General features: G+C 44.1%; 1 protein-coding gene across 1 annotated transcript in view; it reads right to left on the bottom strand.

Moving 5' to 3' along the window:
* Positions 1-432: 432 nt before the first annotated feature.
* The window catches only part of bsnb (bassoon (presynaptic cytomatrix protein) b), a gene marked incomplete at both ends in the record, with an annotated part of 55,374 nt that continues 35,836 nt past the window's right edge, over positions 433-19,970 (bottom strand). The window contains 8 exons of the mRNA XM_079217632.1: positions 433-473; positions 660-806; positions 898-1,021; positions 1,353-1,634; positions 1,785-2,311; positions 2,696-4,793; positions 6,830-13,135; positions 14,435-15,265. Coding sequence (XP_079073758.1) covers positions 433-473; positions 660-806; positions 898-1,021; positions 1,353-1,634; positions 1,785-2,311; positions 2,696-4,793; positions 6,830-13,135; positions 14,435-15,265 — 10,356 coding nt within the window. The remainder of the gene's footprint in view (positions 474-659; positions 807-897; positions 1,022-1,352; positions 1,635-1,784; positions 2,312-2,695; positions 4,794-6,829; positions 13,136-14,434; positions 15,266-19,970) is intronic.

Genomic DNA, 19,970 nt, shown 5'->3' with positions numbered 1-19,970 from the left:
TGCATTACTACTTTTGTTTTACACAACAGACGTGAATCAAAATAGATTGCATTTTTAAATAGTTTTCTACAACATTGTTGTTTTCACTTGCTAAGTGAAGCAGGTGACACAATATTTATCATAAAGACATGTCCAATGATGATGAGATATTAATGAGATACTCACTGATGCACTTAGGATCTCTCTTCCTCATTTTCTTCTGTTAGTGATTTTTTTTATTGCAGTTTCATAGGTTTTTCAAGTACAAAGCTACCAATCCATCTCATTTCAACTCTGCATACACATCTGAGAGAAAAGCACAGTTGATTAAAAAATAAACAATTAAAGCAATAAGCACATGATCATTTCATCTATTATCTATAAAAACTAAAACATTTTGAGTTGCACAGGCCTTTAACTTCATGAAAAACAACTTACCCTCCTCTCTCCAGTTCACCAAAGTGAAGTGAACTTCTTCCCAAAGCCAGACAAAGCTGCGAGAATGACAAATGACGCGATTATCAGAAAACAACCTAACCCAAACTGTGATATACCCATTCAAGGAATTAATAGACTCTTACTTTAAAACTAAAGCTAAATCATAGTGGATTAAACATTTGCTAGACCTGAAGATAAGCTATATTAGATTTTTTTAAACATTTATTTATTCATGACCGTACCATCGCCCAGTTTCCCCGCTTGCTCTGCTGCCCCTCCTTGCAGGATTTTAGTGAGAACATTTTCCCCTTCAGCAGGTGGCGGTCCTGCTGCGGCGCTGCCGATACCTACGGGTTTACTACCGATCCCAACAGGGCCGGCCTTGGAGCCTGCAAACAACAAACAACATAACCATCACATATGTCACTGTTTGCCTTTGGTTATTGAGTGGTTTATGGTAATGATGGAACTGAGACTTACCAATGCCTGTAAGAGGAGGTGTCGCTATTTTGGTAGGCTGAGGTGCTGTTGGGGCTCCTGTTGTAGGTTTTATTCCTGTCGCTGCTGCTGCTGCTGCTGCTGCAGGTGAAGCTTCCATTTTCGCCTGTCAAACAGAACAGAGTCTTATTTTATGCTTTTGTTTTAATCTTTCCCACTGTGTTTAGTTTATATAATGCTCACTACCCACTAGAAGCCAAAAGCAAGAAACCAACAGCCGTTGCTTCTTTTTGTAACATTTAAAGGTTTTTTTAAACGTTAAAAAAGGACACAATGCCATGTTATGACTAAACCTATTTTCTGTCATCATAACTAACCTTTTGCAATATTTGACTAAGAAAATAACTTAATACAGGATTTCCAAGTAGCACATCCTTAATAACAGAAGATATAAACAGTTAATGCATGACATTAAAACCAGGCTCAGGTCTACTCACTGCTGTGGTAGCTGGCTGCCCTGCTGCAGACCCTACTCCTGGCTGTCGTCCCTGTGGTGGGGCGTGGCCAGATTTGGGTTGCTGCGGTGTTGGTCCAGCTCCTGCCGTGGTTGTTGTAGGCTGGCTGCTCTGAGGGGTTTGGCTGTGATGCAGGGGTTGCTGCTGCTGTTGTGCACTCTGCTGATGTGGCTGCTGGGCCTGCTGGGTACCATCAAGTGGTTCAGGGCCTGAATGTCTCCCAGACTGGCTCTGACCACCTGACCGCTGCTGTCCGACATGGCCCTGAGTGGGCTGCTGCTGCTGCTGCTGCGGCTGCTGCGGCTGCTGCTGCTGCTGCTGCTGCTGCTGCTGCTGCTGCGGCTGCTGCTGCTGCTGCTGTTGCTGCTGCTGCTGCTGCTGCTGCTGCTGCGGCTGCGGCTGCTGCTGCTGCGGCTGCTGCTGTGGTTTGGGCCCTGCTGCAGAGGGCTCCTGCCTCCTGGATGTTGCGCGATCTCCTTGGGGTCTCTGACTTCGTCCACCCGTGCCATGATGATGAGCAGAGGCTGAGTCTCGAGAGAAGTCGCCTGAGTTGCGGGGGCTTTCCTGGGCGGAACGGGAGTCTGGACCACTCCTTCTTTGGGTTGACGAGGAGCCTCTGCCATCAGAGCGAACAGATGGGTCTTTGGGGTGTGTTCTGGAAGAACGGGTCGACCTGGGATCCTCTGAGGTGTGACGAGAAGAGTTGTGTCTGCCAGTACTGCCGCCGTGACGGTGATCCCGCGGTGTTGTCGAGGAGGGGTGACGTTGTTGGTTGTACTCCTCTGGGGGACAGTATTCCTCTGGAGGTTCGTCATAGTCGTGGTAGGTGTGTTTACTACGCCTACCTGTGGATGAGTGACCTCCATGATGTCTTGAGCGATCAGAACGGGCTTCCCGTGGCTTCTCAAACCAATCAGTCTCCTCTTGGCTCAAATGATAGGCTTTTAAAACCAAAACAAACATTATCAGTCAATTGTTTTTTATGGTGAGAGGAGTAGCATGCAGATTGAAGCCATTTAAAATAACTGGGAAAACATGCTCCACATCCCAGAGCCATGCACATTTTTGAAGAATCCAACAGAAAAATTAAAAGAAATCCGTAAAAAAATAACGCATTACCTTACACTTAAAAATCTTGCGTGCAAAAACAAATATAAAACAGGCATTATTGGCTTAATTCATCACAAGGAACATTCCATAACAAAAGACAAGCGAAGTAATGTCTCTCTTCTCAAAATTCCACACTTGGCATGCAGTACCTTTCCAGCACACGGTAAAGGTGGCAAGAACAAGTCACACAGCAAACAAGATTCAACACCAGTTACCTTCACTGTCAGAAACAGCACAGTGCATGTCATCTACGAGGTACGGGTCATCTGGTTTATAGATATGACTTCTGGGCAGGTCCTTCTTGTGATGGTCCTGCACATCTGGCAGCGAATGGCTGGAGCCATACTGGTTCCTCACATCATGGGCTTCTGGTATGCCAGAGCCTCTTTCCATTCCTACAGGCTTCCCAACAGGACTGATCGGACTCTCCTCTTCTGAATTCTGGCTGCGCATTGGAGGCCTTCCACTGCGGCTGCTTCTCTGAGACCGCTCCATGGCATCCCTCTCGTAGGATTTACTTCTGTGTCCTGTGGCGTCTCTTGAGGAAATCTTGTCCATACCATATCCAGTAGACCTGGACCTGCCAGAGCTGTACATGCGGTCCTCCTCCTCAAGACCATCACGACTGGTGCCATAATATTTTTGCTGGTCATACGCATTCTTCTTAATCCCATAGGTGGCATCATCCTGAAGCTTCTTGGATCTTGACACAACTGTACAGCTGCCTCCTGTTGATGTTGTCATTGTGTAAGAGGCAAGGTCCGACTCCACATCCCGTGCTTCCTCAATAGGGGAGAATTTAGAAATCTTCTGCTCCATTCCCTGCTTCCTGTGTTTACTACGTTTAGAGGAGACAACAGCAGGGGCAAGATTCTTGGGTGCAAGTTTGTGGCTACCGGAGCTGCTCCTTGATGTGTGTTTATAATCATCATAGTAATAAGAGGAGCCTCCACTCACTGTGGTGCTAGTGCGGCTGTCCACTGTACTCTGGTACCCTGTTGTTCCACTTGGTCTGCCATAAGCATCTACAGGCTCATCTTCGGGTCTACTGTAGGCACTCCCACGTGCGGGGCCATTCTCATTGCGATACCGCCCTCCCACAGGATGGCCTAGAGCATCCATAGGTTGGCTAGAGTTATCCTTTGTCAGCTCACTGATGTCATCAATCATGACATAGTTCCTCGGAACATTCTGCTCCAGGTTAGAGGTGTAGAGTCCATCAGAAGCAAAAGCAGATGGGGGACTGTCCACAGAGTGAGTCAGGCCGGGCTCCGGGGGGCGGTACTGTCCATATGCATTGCTGTAGACTGAACCAAAGTTGGTATCTGGAGCTGATGTGGCCACTGACACTGCTGGGTTGCTGATGACTTCATAGTTGGTGGGGAGTTTTTGCTCAAGGTCAGCCAAAGAGGTTTGGCGTGGTCTTTGATGGACTGTAAGGATCTCTGCCTGTGGCGGGTAGGAGAGACCGGGTTGGTAGGAGCTGTGGCTGGGGTAAGGAAGGCTCTGGCTGGGCATTGGCTGACCAGGAGGATGGAAGCCCTGATGACCATGCTGCTGCATGCCAAGGTCTGTTTGGTAGGAGGGCTGGGCATACATGCGATTAGGATAGGTTCCCTGGTTCTGGTAGCTAGGGCCTGGTGGGGGATGGGGCTGGAATGTTCCTGGCTGGGGTGCAGAGGATGAAGGGTATTGAGGAGGTTGGAAACCTATCTGTTGGTAAGCAGAGCCTGGCTGCTGTGTTGATGGCTGACTTTGTGGGTATGGATAAGACATATAGGATGAGGTTGAGGGATAGTGGGAGGTTGCATTTAGGTCATTAGTAAATTGGCTCAATGGTGCAGTGCTGGGCCTTGTTAGCAGACCATTACCATCAAAGGTTCCTGTTGCAGCTACCATCCTGAGGTTATTAAGCTCACTGTCCGACATGTAGTCCCGAGCATCACCCATACATCTCAGGTAAGCCAGGTCTCTCCTCTCCCTATCCTTCACCATGGTCTCCTTACGTTGGGTGATGCCTAGCTCCAAGTAACGTAACTTGGCGTCAATCTCTTTCTCTTCTTCCTCTAGTTCAGCCTGCTGCTTACGGAGCTTTGACGACTCTTGTTCCACAGCTTTCAGTTCACTCAGCAGACCAGCCTTGGTGACTCCCTGGGCAGGTCTGGGTAGGACCCTCTGGGGCATGCCGGGGGAGCTGTACATTTGTGCTGGAGTAACAATGGGGAGCGGAGTCTCCTCTGGAGGGGGACTAGGGAGAGTCCTCTTTATTTTCCTCATCAGAGAGTTCTGCTGCTGCTGCAGGGAGGCCATCTGCTTGGAAAGGCAGAGACACATCAGCAAACACTGAGCTATAAACAGAATGTGTTTATGTAAATTAGACTCATTACTGTACACTGGGTATTCACAGAGGGTCTGCACATTTCTTCATGCCTAGACCTAAGTAAAAAGGTCTCCAGCCTGATAAGTTGTCAGACTACTTGGTTAATTAGCTTATGTACTACAGGGGCGTTAGCTCCAAGTAGTTCAACTATCATGGTTTGATTTCATTATATCAATTAAAATGTTGTTTCACTGAAGCCAAATACACTAAGTGACGTTTTTCATTTCATGCCTGCTTAACAATCTTAAGTAAAATGTTGAGTAGTGGCAGTCATTGTAGTATTCACGATGCGGCTCTATTACATAATACAATGTGCAACGTTACACCATTTAGCATGTTAATTGTTATACTAAACCAGCAACATTAATAACATTGTTACTGTAATAGATTAAATTTAAAATATATCTCTGCAGTATCAATTCATATCAAATTTTCAAAATGTGGGATCTATGAATGTCAGAATAATTCTAAATAAAAATGAAATACTGAACAAATCAATGTATGTTTCAGCAGCTCAGTAAATGTAAACATCATGATAAGATATTTTTCCAAATCAACATGCAACATCAGAGTTAATGAAACAATTGTGTTTTAAGTTGTTCGATTACATTCAAATGTTTTTTTAGAAATCTGTTAATTCTGCCTCTACTCTTTTGATCAAATATCCACAATATCTGGCCCTTCTGTATGGCATGCGGGTTAGAAAAGTCAAACTGTATAAACTAGAAATAAAAACACTTAAAATATATATATATATCTGTGCTAGTCTAATACTTACAAAATAGTTGTGTTGGGTAGATCCATAAGTATCCACAAGAGAACCATGTATGAAAAAATAACTCTAAAGATAAGTAAGTACATAAGGTGTGTTAAATGCCTGAAATCTGATTTATATGTTTCCTTCTCAGACAAATGTTGGGTCTAAGTGCAGAGCAATGTTAATTTACTTTGACCAGCTGCTCACAATCAGGAAGACAGCAAATCACCACCACAATTTCTCCACATACTATGTCCCCCTGGCAACTCTTAAGGGTTTGCCTGATATAGAAGACATGACAGAGAGAGAGAGAGAGAGAGAGAGAGAGAGAGAGAGAGAGCAGGAAAGAGAGAGAGAGAGAGAGAGAGAGAGAGAGAGAGAGAGAGAGAGAGAGAGAGAGGAAAACCAGCTAAAAGAGTAGAAAGGGGGAAGATAAGGGAGGAGATGCAGCAGAACAAGATGGGAATAGGCTTTCTGGCATGGCCAGCTGCTCTCATGAGAACATTCTGTCACCTTCTTGATGCCAGATCCTGTGTGATCATATAAGTCCACACAGCATATTTGTTTTGCATTAACATGCATATATTTTCATTTAAATTTATATTTGTCTTACTCTCTGACAATAAATTGACATATACTAACTTAATTTAAAGTACTCTATTTCTATGTAATGCTTCTGTACATGCTAATTTGGTCAAACATGTTGTGGTGTTTGAGACTAGTATGCACAGGATAGATTAGTTTGAGTGCAAAAGTTGTGACACATTTTATGACATCCTGTGTAGTGTCCGTGTGACCTCTAATACAGTAATGTGTGTATATATATATAAAAAAATATATATAAATATATATAATATATACAAATATTGCATTATGTTCCTACAATAACATACAGCATATTATCCCACGCAAACAAAATTTTAATGGTATTTTTGACATCCAAAAACAATGTATATTTGCAAAAACAAATGTTGTATTTGATCAGTATACTCACATTTCCGTGGGGGACTTAAGGCGTTTATGCAATATGCACTGTCGCTTTATTTGAAGGAGCTACTCTAGACTTGCTGCATTTCTACAAAAATATATATCTTCTGAATACATTTCCCTTAAATATATATATATTTTATATTCAATTAATTATCATTTTTTAAGCCTTCAGACATTTTGATAAACTAACTTCTGCTCAAATAAAAAGTGATGGTTTCGTACCTGACTGTTGGACACAGCTTGCTGATGATATGGGGAGAATCTGTTCTTGGCAGGGTCCTCAGATGTGGGGCTTAGAGGCTTGGGATCCGACATGGAACGCTGCACACTTTTTATGGGTCTTGGTAGGGTCTGGTGACGTTGGGGCGATTCAGCAGTAAAGGCCTTCTGCTGGGGTGTAACATGGGCCTTGTTAAGTTTCTCCTGGGAGGCAAATGTTGTCTCCAGCATGCGATGAGGAGACAATGGAGATACAGGAGAGTATAGCACCTGGGGAGATTTGGGGGGCTGTCGAGATGGAGACTCATTTTGTTGATAGCCAATTTCCAAGGGGTCTGGTTTCCTCCTCTCAAACTTAACAACTCCTTGGTGTCTTGGAGAGGTTGGGTCAGATGTGTTCGCACCTACTATATGCAGACTTGTTGAGTACGGACTAATAGTTGTAGGGACACTCAGCTGAGGGGCGACCACACCCTGAGACTGAGACTCTGGTTCTGTCTGGCAGGCCAGACTCTCTCCTTTGTGGGTCCTTTCAGGGGCCGCTATGTAATGTAATAGGTCAACCTTTGAGGTCTCTGCCATTGTAACGTGGATAGCAGGAGAAACCCTGCTTAGTTGGTCGGGCTCTGTTTGGCATGACGAATCATTTGTGGTCTGAATAGCTATACTTGCAGAAGCCACTTTAGATGACCCTTCTGATTTAGCCTCCCCACTGGACTCAGAGTGCTTGGAAACACGTGATCGCCTGCGCCTGACTGGCTGCTGGTCCCATTCTCCCTGGTCCTCCTCATCAGTCTGCACACTGCAGTCGGCAATACGCCTTGTTCTCCTACGCCTGTTCATAAATCTGTCTTCTCCATCTTCATCATCTGTTTGCACACAGCTGTCTGTAATCCTTTTCCCAGAGTCCTCCTCTGCACCATCCCTCAGACGTGGCATGGAATTCTGCTTTTTCATAATCTTGGATTCAGCCTGTTTGTCACTGCTTCTCAAAGACATTTCAGAGGCAGAACTATGAATGGGTCGAGCAGCCACCATGGCTTGGACCACTTGCCCATCCTGCCAAAATTGAACACTCTGTCCATCTTGTTGAATAACTCTACCACTCTGGTCACAAATAATGAAGCCTTGAGGGGGCCCTCCTCCAACAACTACCCCTTGTATAGCACTCTGGGCAGATGTGGCTGCTGCTGCCGCCACTGCTGATGCGGTGGCTGCCTCCACTGCTGCAGCAGTAGCTGCTGCCTCCACAGCTGCCGTCTTTTGTCTTTTTTGCTCCTCCAACTGATGCTGGAGCTGATGCTGCAGCGACTGAATTTGTTCAAGCTGCATTCTCTGCTGGGCCAGTTGTTCTCTTTGCATAATGAGCTGTGTCTCCCGCTCTGCCTGCTGTTGGTGTAGAACTTGGTGCTTGATTGTCTGCAGCTCTTGAATCTCACGCTGAACGATTAGTTGTTCTTTTTCTCTGTGACGCTGAAGCTCCATACGATCTCTTTCAAGCTCCTCGTGTAGGCGCAGCTGGCGTAATTTCTCCAGTTCTACGCGCTCTCGCCCTAGCGTCAGCACATGCTCTTGTTGCTGACTCAGTCTCTCATCTTCCTTAATTTTTTGGGCATCTACGGGAGGAGAAAGTGAGGAACTCTGTGCAAGGGCAGTGCCGTGGGGTGTCACTTGGGGCTGACCCTGTGGCAGAACTAATGGTTGAGGTTGACTGATGGGTTGAACTTGAGGTTGGCTTTGAGTCAAAGATAACGGTTCAGTTTGAGTAGGTAACTGGTGTGGCTGCATTTGAACCTGCAATGGCTGGACGGTTGGAGGTTGGCCTTGAGCTTGAGAGAATGATGAAACACTCTGTGAAGTAAGTTGAGTGCGGTCAGTCTGTTGATCTGCCATTGTTTGCATACCAGTTGATGGTACACTTTGTGCTCCTACATGTGCTGCAGGTTGAGTGGGTGGAATGGTTGCAGCTGTTTGAGCAGCAACTATTGTTAAAGGCTTTCCAAGGTACACAGGAGTTTCCTGGTGTGAGCGGCTTGCTTCAGGCACACTTCCTGATGGTGTGGCTGAAGTAGGATATTGGTTTGGACTAGGGTAGGAATATGGTCCCTGTGCGGACATCGGCATTCTGGGAGTCACTTGAGGCAACCGGGTGAGGCTAGCCAATGGTACTGCAGTTACACCTGTGGGATATGGTCTGTAAATTGCTCTAGGTATGGGACCCAGGACTGAGGAAGGCTGGGTGGTAATTGGCAAGGTGGAAGCTATGGGAGTGTTAATGGTGGAATATATCATGCCATCACCTCCTCTCATAGCAGCTGGGTACAAGGCGCGTATACTTGCTTGTCTAGCATTTATTAGGTTTGTTAGTGTTTGGCCATTTGCTGTTGGTCTTCCATCTGGGCCATACAGTATATTTGCTCTTATTGATGCTAAGCTTTGCTGGAGATTTAACCTAGCTAAAGGTCCACCCCTTCCAGCCCCATATGGTACCAGTTCAGGGTTATTTCCATACCGGCTCCCAAACTGGTCCCCAGAGTTTATAGCTGCACACATGCGAGTGATCTCCCTGGCAGTGGTTGCACTATACTGAGCCAGATTGGAGTCCCGTGGTCCTGTTTGGTCACGTGTGTAGGCGTAGTCAGAATTTATATTTGACATAGAGCCATATCGGCGAAGGGGTAATGAAGGACCAGTAAAATCTCCTTGGTGACGCAAGTCTGAGTGAGATCCATATTGCGCTCCAATGCCAAGGTATCCACCATCATAAGCCTGATTCATGCTGCTAAGATCTACTGCCAGACCCCCCTGAATGTTACTCTGATAGTGACCACCATCAGTCATGGAGGGCAGATTAGTATCTGATATGGAGGGCTGAATTCTTCCTGACAGGACTACGGGTGGTTGATGTGGTGTATGTTCCTCTGTTACTCCTTGAGTAGCTTGAGGCTGGTGTTGTTTTTGTTGTTGTTGGATGATATTGTAGTGTGGTGGATGGGGAGGGTGGGCTGCTTGAGAGGTTTCAGTGGTGGGTGTTTTATCTGAGGATACTGTTGTAGGCTTCTGAGTGAATGACCCTGAACAGGAACCAGCGAAGGGCAATTTGTAAACAACATCACAACAAGCCACTTGGTTTTCTGGTTTGATCTGTCCAGTGAGATCCAAGACCTGAGGAGGGGGAGGAGGTGCCTCTTGCTTAACCAGTTGAGTCACTGTGCCCCCCTGTGATGGTTTATTTTCATCAAGTTGCACCATCATGACATGGGGCTTACCAGTGGACAAGTTCATTACTGTTGGCTTGTTTTTTAGCTCTAAGGCAACTCCACCATATACCTCATGGGGAGCATCAGAGGCAGGAGCCCCAGACACTGATGGTGGAGCCAGGGGGGATACTCTAAGAATGGCACTAGCAGTCACTGCAGGCTGGGCACTGCTTGTCTGGCTGACTACAAGGTCTTTTTTCATTAGGATTGGCTGGACCTGATTAGCTAAATTGTAACGTGCAAAAGAGGATTGCTGATGGTGCTGCTGTAGCTGCTGCTCAAGAAGCTGTTGCTGCTGCAGGAGCTTCTGCTGCTGTAACTGCAGTTGTTGCTGTTGAATACCTAGGTTCTCCAGACAGGCATCAATTTTGGGAATAGATGGGTCAGAAATTGGAGGCTTGCTCTGGGTTAAACACACAGCTGATCCAACACCCTGCCCCAAATCCATACGGTTTTGCAAAGGATCGCCATACACGACTAGTTGCTTGGGTTGGGACATGAACATAGAACCTGCAACTGTGACGCTAACTGTAGTCGGTGTTGATACAGATATGTGCGGTTGCTCTTGTGCATTCAGGTTCATGATAAGAGGTTGCACTGCTGTGTGTCGACCAGATGGCTGCTCTGCTCCTAAAGAGTATCTCCTTGAATCAGAGGCAAGAGATGTTAGGTCCATTCCCTGATCTGTCATTATAATTGGAGCAGGCCTCATTGGGGCTCTCAGATCCACCACGTTAGAGTTTGGATGTGTTTGATCCTGACCCACAACCATTGAAGAGCCTGGAATATTTGAGATTTTACACAGAGATATGTTTTCCATAGATCCACGACTATGTGCAGTTGCAGTCCCAGTTCCAACATTAACTTTTTCAAAATTGTGACCCATTTGTGAAGAATGTTGTGATGGATGCATTTGTGGTGATGTTGGGGAACATGTTGAAGGGGGCTGGGAGCTATACAAGGTTTTACAACTGACCTGTGTTGGTGATGACAAAGGGGAAGTGGAAGAATTTACAGTGAGTGGCTTGGCAGGACTGGTCGTATCTGAGGCTAGAGTTATCACCATCACTGATGAATCTCGAGAGGATTGTTGTCGTGCCAGACGTGGTGAAATTGCCCTTTGAAGTGCCTGAGCTCCATGGGATGCTGTAGCTGCTGATACAGGACCACCAGGCAAAGATGGCAGCTGTCTGCCACTACCACCAGTGGATCTCACAGATGCCGTATGCGTTGGGCTTTGTGTTGGGGAAGCATTGGGGGAGACCGGGGGGCTGGGACCTTTGAAAAGGGAGAAGACTTTGGAGGTAAGGGAGGATGCTCCAGGGTCAGGTGATGCCTGTGTTGGCCTCTGGGAGCCCGCTCTATTGCCAGCAGGCCCTGTGCTACCTGCCTGTCGAGTTGTGGCAGTCTGACTGACTTGGGCTTTGGTTGTGGCAACTCCAACAACACCTTCAATTTTGGCACTCTGTGTCATCATCCTATCTTGCGTTTCTTTTGATAGATGCTGTGCTGCATGAATTCCTGGAATTCTTGGATCACTCCCTGTTGTGGAGAAGGTCATAGGTGCAGTAATCTGCGTTGGGCTTGAGCCAGGGGTCAAGACAGTTCCTGCTTCAAGATTATGTTTACTGTCAGGCTGAGAGGCACCTTTCTGCCTCTGCATGAGCTGTGCTTTCTTCATCATTTCCTCATAGACCTCCTCTGCACTTTTTAGAGTTTTATCAGATGGTGACATTGCTGATGTCTTCTCTGTAGGGGAGTAGAGTGATGTGAAGGTTGGAAGGTTATATTCATTTCCTGGATTGTAAAGCTTTCCACCAATCATCTCAAATCCCTCTGCCTCTGAATCTATAGATGGTGAGTATTCAGAACATGATGATCTGTGAAGCTCCTCCATCTCTGCAGCCTGCCTCAGCTCCTCTGTTGGTGATGCATCCTCAATAGGAGAGAGATTACTGGGTGGAGTTTTAGATCTTTCCCTGCGTCTCTGTGCCCGTAGCTCCTCTTTATCCCTTTTTGTTTTTCGAGCAGTACTTCGTATCCTCTGTTGCTCCAGATCTCTCATCTGCTCCTGTTCTCGTAGTAGTTCTTCCTCCTCTCTGAGCTCATCCTCCTCAGATGAGTCTTCGATAGTGGGCAGCAGTGGCCCATGGGACCGATGTCGAGCCTTCCTCTGCTGCTTTGCCTCCTCTAGTCTTGCCCTACGACTCGGGCTGCTGTCACTGTCATCCTCCATGGAAGACACAGATGTTGGGGATGTTCCAGAGGTGTAGCTCGGTGTGGTGGCAGGTAGAGTGGATGAATATTCTCCCTTGGACCGCTCTTCAGGAGAACCAGTCAAACTTTCCATCTCTAGCTCTGGTTCTCGTAGGTCATGTTCGGTGCTGAGCTCCATGTCTCGGTTGTAGCTGTTTGTGTTATTCAGCTCAATGGTCTTAAAACGCCGAAGGCCACCGGCCATTACAACATCTTCCTCTTCATTTGCCTCTGTTGCCTTGGTGTCCTCCTCAAAACTATTAGATTGGTGAGAGAGTCGTCGTCTCTCCTTGCTTAAATCCCCACCAGTTTTATGTCCCCTTTTAGTCTTATGGTTTCCGTGTTCTTCCATCTCCTCTTCATCCGCACTCATCTCCAAAATTTGCCTTCTCATGAATTCCTCATCTGTTATTTCTTTATGTGACTTCTTCTGTCTTACTGGCAATGGTGACAGACCACTTTCACTGCTGTCCTCCACATAATCATGGCGAAGCTTACAACTGAGGTCATCCTCTGATTCATCCCTTGCTGCATCATCATCAGGATTGTAGTCCCGGCCCTGTCCTACAGACAGTGAATGTGGCCTGTGTTTCTGGTCTGACGTCTTTGACTCTAGTAGAGGCTTCATAGAGCTCTCTAGCTTGGTGATTTCAGAGGGGATGGATGCACCTTTTTCACTGAGCTTGATTCCTTCTTCCCGGATATGTCCTGTAATCTCCCCATGAGAGCTTGAGATCCCATCTGAGGAGTATCCAGTGTCACTTAGACTCTGTGTACTTGATTTGTTGTATTCCTGAAAAAGGAGAGAAAGAAAGGAGAGAGGTCAGAAGCAAAAAAATGCATACATTTGTCCTAAATTAGCTCATGGCATGGTCTATTAAAAGCACCATTGCACACCTTGTATCCCACTATTTCATCAAACGTATCAGCAGTGACATTCTCATGATAATTTTTAGATGATAGGGAATACAAAGTAATGTACTAGACCTTAAACAGTTGAAAATGTCTCTAGTAATAGATATTAGAGAATAATTACATTGGAGAGAATAAGTCCTTCAGACAACCATACGTATATAGTAAAACTTTAGGCTAAAATCAACCCAAATATTTACTATTGCACTTTGGTTTTAGAAGTCAAGCAAATTTGACTTTGTATAGAGTTACCACCAAGCAAAATGTATCTATTATCCTGAAATGAAGACTTTTTCTAATCTTATTTTGTTGTTTATTAAACCCATTAATCATACTCTATTGATTTGGGTTGAGTTTACCTGTCAAAGTTACATCTACACAGATGGATAAATACACTGACACAAAGAGTGAATATAACAGACAGTTAACATACAAACATCTACAGACAAATGTCATTTGGTCACATGCTTGATTGTCAACTTTGACGCATTCTCCGTTGCATTCTTCGAATCGTTGAAGAATAACGAACATGCTTAGAATGCTTGAAAATATCATCACGAAGTGTCACAGTAAACAAAAAGCTTGCGTTTGACACAAAAATTAAAGTGTACGAAACCAGGCGGAGGAATGGAAGAACAGGCCACTGAGCAAATTATAATTATGATGACGAGGATAAGGATGACAATGATGGTGATGATGATGATAATGCTAATTATGAAGATGGTGATAATGATGACAATGATGATAAGGATGACGATGATGGTGATGATGATGCCAAGGATTATTAAATATGGCGATGGCGATGACAATGGTGATGATGACGTGATAATAGTGACATTTGATAATAACTACTACTAACTATCTTCAGAGTAAATGATGACAATGGAATGATGGAACTGATGAGCATGAAGAAGGAAAAGCAGAGCAACAAAAAAAAAAAGTTACTACAAAAAACATAATTAAGAGAAATATTAAATAAAAACGAGAGAGAGAGAGAGAGAGAGAGAGAGAATTATGTGTTGACCCCAATAGTGCTGTGGAGTGAATGATTAAAAGGATGATGATTTAATGAAAATGTTTATGAGAAATGGTTCCCATTATTTAAATGGAGCAAAAACATAAAATAAAAATGGTGAATCAAGAGTAACGTGTGACGGCGAAGAAGTTGCAGGTAGCTCACTTCATGGTGTCTTGACTTCTGTGAATCTTCAGCTATCTTCATGTCTTTTGGTGAAGTGATAGTCTCTGACAGTGTCTTCTTTGGTGAGGCCTTGACGTCTTCTTTTAAAGATTTAGATGCGACTTTAGACTTCTCCTGGAACTGCGGCTGTTTGCGGGCCTGGTTGTTACCTGTGGGTTTAGACTGAGTAGTTGCTGTTTTTGATGGGGTGGGAGAGGCCTTGGCATGGTTGGGCGTGGCTTTACCAGGGGTGGCCTTGGCACCAGAAGGATGAGAAGGGCCCTTAGTCTGAGCAGAAGGCTGAGCAGATCCTTTAGTCTGAGCAGAGGGCTGAGCAGATCCTTTAGTCTGAGTGGGCCCTTTGACCTGACACTGGCCCTTCATTTGGTTAGAAGACTGAACAAGGCCCTTACTCTGAGCATGTGATTGATTAGGACCTTTACTTTGAGGTCCCTTACTCTGAGCTAAGGGTTGTGATGAACCCTTAGTTTGGGAAGGTGGGTGAGTTGAACCTTTAGGTTGGGGAACAGGTTGGGCAGAGCCCTTGGTTTGAGGGGAAGCTTGGCTGGGCCCCTTGGTATGAGGGGCAGGCCCAGCATGTTTCAAGGACGAGACAGGGCCACTTACTTGGGGACCCGGTGGTTGTTGTTGAGGACCTGTGGGCCTAGGCCCTAAAAGCTGATTTGGCCCTTTCTGCTGAGGTGGTTGTTGATTGGCTGTAGCAGGTGACCGGGGGGATCCCAAGGGCTGTACAACAGGAGCTGCAACATCTCCCAAGCTTCCTGACAGAGCCCTCTGCGTCTGGCAGTTCAAGCACAGCCATTCTTTCTTCTGAAAAACAAGCAAAAAGAGAACAGCAAAATTGTTTTCTTAGTGTCACCTTGTTCCAAAGGAAACTATTTCAATGGGCAGCAATCTGTCTACATACACAAAGTATGCTCAACATTGGAGCTCACTTTGATATTGATACTACTTCGACACCTTTTTCATTATTTTTGTATGATGATTGATGGGTGCAGAAATATAAATGTGTTCGTTAGTATAAAACAAATTAAATCAGAAAATTGTTGCTTTACAAATGGTCATGAAATGCCAAGGACTCGGTATAGCAAGTCTGAACAACTGAATATTTGAAAGCCTGTCCAAACAAGGCCTTTCATCTCTCGGTGAAGACTTAATCATTTGACAACATTAAGCACTCTCAAACAAGGTACATAGAGAAAGAGTGTGTGTGAATACAAATTAACATGTCTGTTATTAGATTGGAGGAGTGCAACTGTCATTCAACACTTTCTGGAGGCCACAGCGAACCTTCAATCAGCAAGAAGAGTAAAGGATTGTATGGTGGTTTAGATTCGGACACTGCTAAAAAAATCTAGAACTAATCCCATCAAAATCAGGACATTAACATAAACTTTCAATTTCAGGTCAATGACTCAGATCAATGAAACTGCCCGATGGAGAGAAATAATTATATTGCAGATTATGAAAGCTGAAAAGAGAGGCGGCGGCGGCACCATGTTTGTAACGCAGACCTCCGTTTCTAGCCCGAGGCCTGAAGAGGGAGCGTCCTTGTGTCACAGACTCCTACAACAAAACAAATAACCTCATAAACACCTCTATTGCCGATTACCATCCGCCAAATAAATCATTACTTGGTGTCATACTCAAAAGCCTAATATAGAAGATGAAATTCAACAACATGACCTGAAACAGCAAATAAACAAAAACAATGCAGGTGTTCAATGACTGAATCAGAGGACACCTTTACTGCGGTCAGCCAAGATGTCAGAAAAGGTTGCAAAGAAATTATGAATTATTTTCCAGTGCCCTTACATTTTGCTCACATTTCAACTATCAAATATAATCAGTACTTGTGGAAGTTATTGGGATTATGACACTTCTGTCACAAAAAAAGAGTTATCTGCTTGAATGATACAAATAACTGAGAAAATCTGTTACAAGCTAGAAAAAGAGAGATAGACAGAGTAACAATCATTCACTCAGCAAGAAACATCCTAACAGCCAGATAGGGATCTCAATCTAGAGACCACAGAGACCGGCGTTAGACAGACAAGTCTCCGTTGATAAAGTCTTCTTTGTCACTTCATACTTAATCTGTGTAGAGAAATTGATCATACTCTGTGTGAGTGAGAGATTGATTTATTGTGTTCTACTCTGGGCTACTTGTGTGTCCTCTGGATTCGTATGGAAACAGTTTGGCTCACTGGACTCGATGTAAGGTTGATACAAACCAACACAGGCCGCTTCTACTATTTTTCCAGTAAAACTGATTCGTGAAGGCAAAATAAATCGCACATAATGGTAAACCACTAGCTGATGTGGGTGGTAAACAAAGCTACAGCTGAAATTTAACAGAAGAGGATGGAAAAGGATGCAGAGGAGGATGAAGGAGGTAGTGAGTGGAAAAAAAAAAACAGGGAGACGAAGAAAGTGGTGGTGAACTAACGATGATGATGATTATGGTGATGATGAGTGGAAGAAAGAAGGTGGTGGTAAAGATGATGCTCAAATAAATAGATGCATACCAATCAAAAGTAATTTGACAAACAAAACAGAGAAATATATAAAGTAAAATTCATGATCTTTGGAGATAGAATACACAGATATAAAGTAGGGAGCTGCAACTGACAATTTTAAGTTATTTTGAAGTTGGCATGCTGTCAGGATAACAACAAATTGCCAAACTACACAATCAGCAGACACAGAACAACATCATCATCCCAATTGTGTGTCTGGCCAACTGACACATTTGAAGAGACTTTTAGCACTGGCTTGATTTCCAGTAAAGTATTTGGGCCACAATTATCAATTATTTTCATACTCGTTTAATAGCCCATTACTATCTTCATTCATTGATTTATTGTACTTTAAAAATCTGTTAAATAATCAAATCTGAAAAGCTGAGACCATCAAATGTTTGTCATTTTGGCTTTAAAAAGTTCTGAATTACTGTTTATCAATATTGTTTCCAATAAATGTTCTGACAATCAGATATTTGATTAATCTACAAATGGTTTCAGCTCTTGGGTCTGTAGCTTGTTAGATGTTGAGATTTTTTCACCAGCTGCTGTGTGGGTCTGGTCAGGTAGCTTGCAGATACAGATACCAGAAATACCCCAAACTGCTGCCTGTGGGGAAAGACTCAACCTCTCTGGATTACTGTAATGTGAAAATTGTGATTAATTCAGCTTTGGTACCGGTAGACTTCAACTGTTCTTCTGTTAATCTGTAAATTAGACCCTTATGCAACATGAGTGTTACATTATGCAGCTCCCTCATTTAGAAATGATGCCATTTGAATCATGAATACTGTGAAAATATGCACTTCATTAAGGACATCGCTGCAGCAATCTAAGGAATAGTGATGGCAGCTACAAATATGTTTAGCATAAAAGGAGATCAAATAAAAGCCTGGCAAACACTTGGCCAGTTTGAAAACCTTTCAAGGAGCAAAAACCACAATGATACCTTTACAGTAACTTCACCCACTTAAATACAATAACTGCCAGAACCAAATGTAATAAAACATAGTATACAGATATAATGGCTACATTCGAAACCTATGTGTAAAATGTTATTTTTATTGATGCTATTTTTTCATTCAGGATAAAATCTCTCTGTGCCCAAATCCTACGGGGATCTGTAGTCTCAACTGAGAACACGAAGCATGGATGGAGCCATTGGCATGCCAAACAGACAGACTTGCTTTGTTTTCCTCTCTCTCAAGTGCTCTACTGAGAAGCTATATATAAACAGGTGCAGTACTTCCAGAACCGGCCATCTGTGCCGGTTCTTTCACACCAAAAAAATGTGCAGAAAAGTCAGAGTTAAGCGTCTGTGTGCTTGTGGACAGCTAGTGCACAATGGGGCCGACAGAAAACCACTGAAGCGACAATATGGCCGGTTAGGACATTCTATGTGTGTGTACTGTGTGCACACATGCGTGCATACGATCACATAATCAACCGATCTAAAACAATCTCCCAACCTTTGAAGTCTCGACTCACTTGCAACTTCCTTTAAAACCACATAAAATCTGCTTTAACTATTTTTTTAGTATGTTCATGAATTATTATCTACTTAAATTAGATACTATAATGAAGATTGTTTTTGCCTCCACCAAGAAGCTTTCTTGCTGCCATTTTGGCAAAGCCAAACTCTTTGCACCTGAATCAGCATAACATCACTGCGTGGGTGAAAGGGAGAGAGGGGCAAGGCCAAACTGGAGCTGGGAGTTGCAAATTATTCATGGAGAGTGCTTTAGCTTGTACAGCAGTGAGCATTGTGGGCTGTGTTCCCACCTCTGCCCACACGTTGTGGAGAAAATCAGGTCCGTAAAAAAGACTGAGCCACTGCGCCTCAAAAACAAGCTTTTAATGCATTCTGAAAACAGAGCAACCAATTCACTGTGGCAATCTTCTACTTTTTAACTGCCCTCTGAAGAAAAGCACCTCAGCCCAATACAAATAGATTAAACTACAGATACAACTAAGGAGACAGAGAAGGGAATTTGTTGCTCAAGCAGAAACTAATTACTTATGAAACACAGTTTTTACTTTGTTCATATCGTTCACTGGGGGGGAATTGTATCTGTGCGTGGGGTTGTACTGTACTTGTGTGGTAGCAGCAGGCTCAGTTTGTCCGTGAGATCATCTTGTTAGTGAGCTGGTGACCTCATTAAATGGCAGGAGGTTAACTTGTGTGCTCAGTGGAGAGTGTATTTAACGTCGGCTCTGAACTGTAACTCAGATGTGGCGGACAAGACTACACACTGAATATAATCTATCAATTACTTCTGAAGTATTTTGGCATCGACTCTTTTCCACTGCAACATGTCATGACTCATTGTGGCTTTCAGCATCTAGTTTGAAGACATTTTGACAGAACACATGATTTCTGTTTTTTACACTGTACCCTTCTAACAATCTCTCGCACCAGTGCAGATTGTTACTTGCTCTAAGATGTTAAGTGCCTGGATCTTCTTCCTGTTTATAGCTACTATTTATATAATCGATGTCTGAATAATGATATGGTATCTCATATAACAAGCTCAGTGCACTGCAACTTGACAAAACACATGCAAATTAGTTTAGTTCCCTTGAAGAAACTAAATATATAAAAGTATCATAATCCGTTGAATCTACCATGAGAGACAAGGGTGGATAGTGTGAACACTGGTAGTGTAGCGATGCTCCAATCAGCTCACAGCCGGAAAAGCTGCCCTTTCAGTGTCAAAATAATGAGGGATTGAACACTGCAGGTTACCACAAGGAAAAGGTCAGAGAGATTGATCCCATTCCCATAGATTGATCCCACTCTCAGAGGAGCTTGCTGAGACATTACAGCTCTGATCACTTATGCATGTGTGTGTGTGTGTGTGTGTGTGTGTGTGTGTGTGTGTGTGTGTGTGTGCGTGCGTGTGTGTGTGTGTGTGCGTGTGTGTGTGTGTGTGTGTGTGTGTAACCTGAGTATGTGCGTGCTAGTTTGTGTACATGTGTGTGTGTCCATGTCT

Source organism: Taurulus bubalis (genome assembly GCF_910589615.1).
Source record: "Taurulus bubalis genome assembly, chromosome: 5".
NCBI lineage: Eukaryota > Metazoa > Chordata > Actinopteri > Perciformes > Cottidae > Taurulus > Taurulus bubalis.
Note: the sequence above shows the minus strand (reverse complement) of the source record. Positions and strands in the feature narration are given on the sequence as shown.